Raw genomic sequence first — 6,872 nt, 5'->3', positions numbered from 1 at the left:
GCCCAGCACTAACCAGCCTGTCCCTGCCCAGCACTAACCAGCCTGTCACTGCCCAGCACTAACCAGCCTGTCCCTGCCCAGCACTAACTGGTGAGCCTGTCACAAGGTGGTGAGAATAGCTCCTCCCTGTATTCTCCTCTCAACCCTTCTGCAACTTCCTCAAGAAAACTCAATTACCTTAAAAATCACATTTGGAGCCAGGCGGTGGTGGCGCATGCCTTTAATCCCACCACTTGGGAGGCAGAGGCAGGCGGATTTCTGAGTTCGAGGCCAGCCTGGTCTACAGAGTGAGTTCCAAGACAGCCAGGGCTATACAGAGAAACCCTGTCTCGAAAAACAAAAAAAAAAAAAAAAAAAATCACATTTGGTCAGGTGTGGTGGTGCAGGGCTGTAACCCCAGCACTCAACAGGCAGAGGCAGGAGGACTGAAAAAAGTCTGAGGCCAAGCTGGTCTACCCAGCAAGTTACAGCCCAGCCAGAGCCACAAAGTAATATCCTAGCTTAAAGAAACAAAATAAAGGATGAAATACTGAATACACGTACAATGTAACTTAATCTATTTTCTTATGTTGAAAGGCTTAAGTTTAAAACAATGATCTCTTATATTCATTTACAGACACTTCGTTAATTTGAAGGCATGGAGAACAAAGTTTTTGTCATTCTTGTCCTCCTGGGGAGGAGAGTGGGGTTGTTTGTACACAATCTCTAATCTTCCCACTGCCCATACCTCTTTTCTTCCTTCTGCCTTTCATTTCAATAAAGTCAAAGAACAGGAACTAGAATTTACATACAAGCAACCCAAGCCACTGTCTGTAATCCCTGACACTAAGATTCTGTAACTCTTAACTCTGAATGTTCCGGTGAATGGCAGAGCCACCTCTTTTTCTGGATTCTTTCCTCGGATACAAGTCAGTTCCAGAAACACACACAGTGATCACAAACTATACAATACAAAGTAATAAATCCTTTTTATACATTTACTTATGTGTGTGTTACGGTAGTGTGCATGTGTGTGTACCTGTCCAGATCATAGGACAACTTCAGAGTGGGTTCTGTCCTTCTACCTTGGGGGCTTTGGAGATCAGATTCAGCCTGGCATCTCTCTAGCTCAAGTACTTAGAAGACAATAAGGACCTGTAACACTAGCATGTGGGAGACTTAGGCACCTGAGTCACAAGTTCAAGGCCAGCCTGCAGCTGCTTAGTAAGATCCTGTCTCTAAAGGGTGAAGTAGGGACTAATAGGAAAAGATTTCCAAATCTTACCTGATTCTCTTTTTCCTATGTCAGCTAAAGTCACAGTGGATCCCACGACACCATCTGCTTCTCTAGCACCCACTTCCCATGAGGTGTATTTCATAAAGTGAACTCTTTCTTTCCACTTGAATGGTTGGGAACCAAATTGCTGTTGTTTTAATATTTTCAAACAGAGCCAATCAAGACTGCTAGTGTCTCTCACTCCCTGCCCTCTCCAGAGCCTTGACCTTGTAAGGCACATGCATGTGAGGCGTTGGGCAATATACTTTCCTCCTTGCTTTAAGGACAGAGTACTTTTCTGTTAAAATCCTAGACTGATGTAGCAATCATTCTCAGAGACTCCCATCAAGGATCTGACAATCTCCAGGTATCTACTTATATCTACTGGGAGTGAGGGGAAAGAAACAGATCCCTGAGAGTATTAAGTTTGGAATTATTATTTAAATTAAAGGAGGCATGGTGGCCCATACCTGAATTAGAGACCAGTCTGGTCTACCAGTGGTATACAGAGACCTAGCTTAACACACACACACACACACACACACACACACACACACACACACACACATATTCATACACACACACACACACACACATATTCATACACACACACATATTCATACTCACACACTGGTAAATCTGTGGTTCTCACCTAGAGTCACTGGAAGGACCAAGAGGTAGAGGCAGGAGGATCAGAAACTTAGAAATTCAAGCTCACCCGTAGCTACCGAGTAAGGTAAATGCCAGTCTGCTGTACATGAGACTCTGTCACAACAAAGAAACAAGCTATGACAATGTTTTATCCTACTTTCTCTTATGAAAATGAATTTGAGAGCTGGGAAATAACTCAGCCACACAGTGCTTACCTACTAAGTACACGCCCATAGGTTTGATCACAATGACTCTAATACACACATGTGCATACACATATATACACACACGCATACATACACACACAGAAAGAACGGACATGAAACAAACAGATGAGGGAAAGAAAAAGGCAGGCTGCGGTTTTCATCTCAAGATTATGGCTTTCATCTCAGTTATGGTTTTTGTCTACTCCAAGACAGAAGAATTAAGCAAAGCACCTTGTGCTAGTTTAGGGAAAGCCTCAGGGCTTCCTGATGAAACTCAGTGGTACTACACGTCCTGGTCTTGATCCTCAGCGTCCAATCAACCTGTGGCAGCATAGGTCTGTTTATCCCGGCACTTGGTATGTGAATCCAAAGTCAAACTTGGCTACATGAGACCCTGCTTTAAAAAATGACCTTAAAACTCCAATGGAGTCTACTTGCCTGGGTTACTATAAGGCCTTTATTCCACACAGCACGCCGCGCTCATAAAGCATGAACAGTGCTCCTATTGAATATCGCTGAATATTTGAATCAGGTACTGACACTGAGACTGACATTTCACTAACCTCTCCTCCTCCCTGTCCTCCCTGAGAACTGCAATTTCAACTCAATGCCAGTGTGCTGCTTCCAACCTCGGTTTGACTTTTCAGTTCTGAGACTGAAAGAAAAGCTAACAGGGTGGGGATGAGGCAGCCTTTTAATCTCAACACTAGTGGGAGGCGAAGGCAGGCTCTGTGAGTTGTAGGCCCAGTGTGGCCTACATGGTGAGCTATAGCCAGGACTACATACAAAGAAAGACTCTGCCTCAAACAAACAAACAAACAAACATTAAAGCAGCAAGAAAAGGAAAACTCAGCACAGTGACTGGTGGAATTCCGGCCTTCAAGAGCTAAGAGCTCCCTACCAGTGTGGGAGAAGCTGCAGGCCAGTCTAAGCTAGCCAGCCCGATCCTGTCTTCAAACACACAACCAGACACAGAAGAAGGGAGGGAAGGACAGGCTGGAGGGGAGGGGAGAAAGATCTGGGGAGAGGAATACGGATGATAACGAAACTGCCTGCTTGGGTGTCAGAGAAGATAAGAACTGTCTGTCAAGCACTGATCTGTCAGACAAAAGTAGTATTTATCAACGAGTCTTTGGTAATAAGGGCCTGAGCTGGAGAGATGGCTTAGGGGTTAAGAGCATTCATTGCTCTTCCAGAAGACCAAGCAGGTACATCAGAGGGCTCACAACTGCCTGTAACTCCAACTCCTGGAGGTCTGACACCTCTAGCCTTGATGGGCATCTGCACACCTGTCATGTATCCCAGAGGCACACACATATACACAAATAATTAAAAATAATAAAACTCCTAAGAGAAAAAGAAAGGGCAGGTGTGTGGGCAGGCCTGGTACCCACTACTGAGAACTATTCCTTTTCTCTGCTCAGCCAGGGTACACCTTCCTGACTGCTCACGGTTTACTCTGACCTCCCAACTCTGACAGAGTTAAGCTTCCTACAAACTTCCTTCTAACCACAGCTTGACAACACTGTTTCCTTGGGGGTGGGGGGCAGTCTGGTCACCTGGCCTGACACCTCCATCCTGTGAACAACTTCAAAGGCCCTCTCTACCAGAAGGAAAAGAAACCTACCAAAGCATGTTACTTCCTTTCTCACCCTAAGAGGCTTTGCTCATCTTTTGACATTTACAGTGCTTTTCTCCAGAAAATCTGAAGGGCGTTTGTCATCAGATCATATCCAACCCATTTGTAGGTATTATCTTCGAAATTTACCTTCTTTTCTTAAAAGAAAACTTATGGGTCAAGTCAGACAAACATAAGAGTAAAAGATTCCCAGCCATAGATGTTTCCTTCTGCTCTTTGGAACCTAATAAAATTTTAATAATTAACTTGTAGCCTTCCCATGACATATGAATTTTAATACATTTCTTTTTGTTGTTGTTGTTGTTGTTGTTTGAGACAGGGTTTCTCTGTGTAGTTCTGGCTGTCCTGGCACTCACTCTGTAGACCAGGCTGGCCTCGAACTCAGAAATCCGCCTGTCTCTGCCTCCCAAGTGGTGGGATTAAAGGCGTGCGCCACCACCGCCCGGCAATACATTTCAACCTAAAGAAGTATTAAACTGTTGTAATACAAGGAGAACCGAGTAGATTTAAGCCGCCTGCAGCCACACACGGGCAGGGGGCTTGACACCACCTATGGGCTTTCCCACAGTTTCATTCAGTGACCAGTTCTTAACAATGTTGCTGAGCAAATGAGCCACAGCTGCTTCTTGGGAATGCCTGTCATCTCCAACCACTGGAAAGGAATTAAGACTGTGAGGCTCACACACAAGTGCTTGCTGTAGCAGACATGAAGCCATCTGACAGGCTTCAAATTCAAACAGAAAAAGATCCTAGTTGATGGAAACACTTCTCTATAGTAGTTCACTGAGTCACAGCTGGACCATCGGCTGCTCATAAGCTCTGCTGAGTGACACAGCTTCTGCTTTCCCGAGAGCAGCATCTCCGAGATTCACATCCAGCTTCCCCATTCCTCAACAAGAGGTGCTGACACCATGTCAGGAATTCCCCTTCTGAGTCCCACAGTCCTTCCCGGAACATGAGAGACCACATTGTACTGCAGTCCCTTGCCTTTTAGGTTTGTGTCCAAAATAAACTCTTAGCCCAAGCAAGACTGAGTGAAACAGCTAATAAAAAAAACACCAGTGAAATCTCAATGTCACACTTACCAACAGAGCTACTGCAGGAAACAGTCTAGAATGTTACTTAACAACCTCATTTAATAAACTCAGCAGGAGCCGAGCTGGAGTGGTCAATGTTTGTGATCTCAGCAGAGGCAGAAGGAGCGCTGTAAGCTAGAGGCCAACTTGGTCTACACTCCAAGTTCAAGGCCAGTTAAAGATATGCAGCCAGATCTAGTCTCAAAAGACAAGGAGTAAGAAGGAACTGTCAGCACTGGGCCTCTCTTCACCTGTAATTAGCTGCTGCACTTGCAGACTAATAGTATGGCTCGAAAGCCCTGGCCTGGGGCGGGGGTGGGGGTGGGGGCTTTGGCAACAGCCCAGGGAATTCAGGGCAAAGACTACCAAGAAGGTTAAAGTCTTTAAGGAAACAACATGCATAACCAAGCAGTAATAAAAAAAAAAAAATGTCAGCCAAGTGGCAGCGACTGCCCTAAGCACTTTCCCTGTATTAACTAACTTAACACCAACAGCCCTGTCAGACCCAGCAGCACCCTCACTTTAAGTGTGTGGAACGCAGGGAAGCTTAAAGACCACGAACAAAAAGTTGACACTGCCAAGAAGTGATGAGACTCGGTCAGGCTGGAGATGCCATGGTGGACAAGGTGGACAGCTTCCCGTGGTTACTCCACGGGTCACATGAAAGCCCCCAGATGCCCACCAGCCCTCACCAGCTCTCCTTCCATATGTTTGCTTTTGCTGCCTTAAACCACACCGTTGAGAAACAAGAAATAACAGGGTCTCCATTGTATACAGAGGAAACTCAACTTCTGTCCTGAGGATGCCCTTCCAAATAGGATGTGTCAAAGAAGTGGGCTGGAGAACCGAAATGGACAAAGAATCCAGAGGTGGAATATCAAACAAGTCAGTTTTCACACTACACGGCCTAGGATGCTGCTGCAGAGAAGCGGCGCATCCATCGTGTGCAAGGTGTCCCTGAACGAGACCTGAAAGGCGCAGGGACCCGGGCTGCACACAGCCCGGCGACTGAGCAACACTCAACCCCGAGGCCTGAGGCCTTTGGGCAAACCCCGCAGCACCGGCGGCCGCTGGGCTGACGACAGGGCGCTGCGCCGCGGGAGACCCCGGGGCTCCGGGAGGGACTGCGGTCGCGCCCCCCGGCCAGCCGGCCGCGGAAGGGTGGTCCGGTGTCCCGGGTCGCCGTGAAGGGCCGAGGCCCGTGACCGTCGGCGCCTGTGCTGAGCCGGGAGCTCTCCCGGTCTCCTCGGGCTACGGAGCTCCCTTCCCGTGCCCGCCGCCGCCCCCGCCCCGCAGGCCACCAGCCGAGCCCCCTCGCACGGCCGCGCACAGTGGGACGCCGTAACCCCTGACCCCGCCAGCACCTCGGCTTACCGGCTCCACCACCTCCTGACACGCCGCGCCGGCGACTCCATATCCCAGGAGCCAGAGCAGACCCAGTCAACCTCCTGCCCTCCCGTGATTGGCCGGGCGAGCGGGAGTCCCGCTCCCCTGATTGGCTGGACTCCTGCAGCTGCGGGAATGCGTGGCCTGGGCGGGGGGAGCGGAGGCTCCGCCCACCCGAGCTGGCTGGGGCGGGGTTTATGGAGGCGGGGCCTGCCCGGGGGCGTGGCTCCGCCAGGCGAGCCGCGGTCTTCGCAGTTCAAACCTACCGAGTTCTCAAATTGGCAACTCCCATCCCCAGAATGCTCGGGACGTATACATTTTTTTTTGGTCATAGTTCCCGCCACTTCCTTTTAGTTAACTACATGCCTGTTTCCTCCTAAGAGATGACGACTCCGAGATACAGCTACACCTGATAATAAGGCACCATAGCAGTCCCTGTTCTTCTGGCTTCTTGTGCCACAGCACGGTGCCCGCTGACGAGCCAAGATCACCCCACGTCTGGGAGGAACCGAGAATCTTCGACCAGTACAGCCAGTTTGGCCGCACCTGTCGTCCTACTACTAGCCTCACAGTGAGTTGTACCCCATCCCACCTGGCTTTCTCTCTTCTCCGCACATTTTATCCTGCTTGCCCAAAAACAATCCCGCTCCATCCCCAGC

At 48.8% G+C, this 6,872-nt stretch overlaps 1 protein-coding gene across 3 annotated transcripts in view; it reads right to left on the bottom strand.

The window, feature by feature from the left end:
* Window positions 1–6,255, bottom strand: part of Slc11a2 (solute carrier family 11 member 2) — a 45,016-nt gene extending 38,761 nt beyond the window's left edge. For 2 of the 3 annotated variants that reach the window (XR_003713217.1, XM_028782235.1), the window contains exon 1: window positions 5,520–5,627. Coding sequence is in view for 1 of the 3 variants with exons in the window: in XM_028782235.1 (XP_028638068.1) it covers window positions 5,520–5,595 (76 nt within the window). In the remaining 2 variants the exon portion in view is untranslated. Of the gene's footprint in view, window positions 1–5,519; window positions 5,628–6,201 lie in introns of those variants that run through there. The other variant, XM_028782236.1, reaches the window with a different exon arrangement.
* Between the last annotated feature and the right edge of the window lie 617 nt (window positions 6,256–6,872).

Source organism: Grammomys surdaster, unplaced genomic scaffold, assembly GCF_004785775.1.
Source record: "Grammomys surdaster isolate TR1022 unplaced genomic scaffold, NIH_TR_1.0 724, whole genome shotgun sequence".
Taxonomy (NCBI): domain Eukaryota; kingdom Metazoa; phylum Chordata; class Mammalia; order Rodentia; family Muridae; genus Grammomys; species Grammomys surdaster.
Note: the sequence above shows the minus strand (reverse complement) of the source record. Positions and strands in the feature narration are given on the sequence as shown.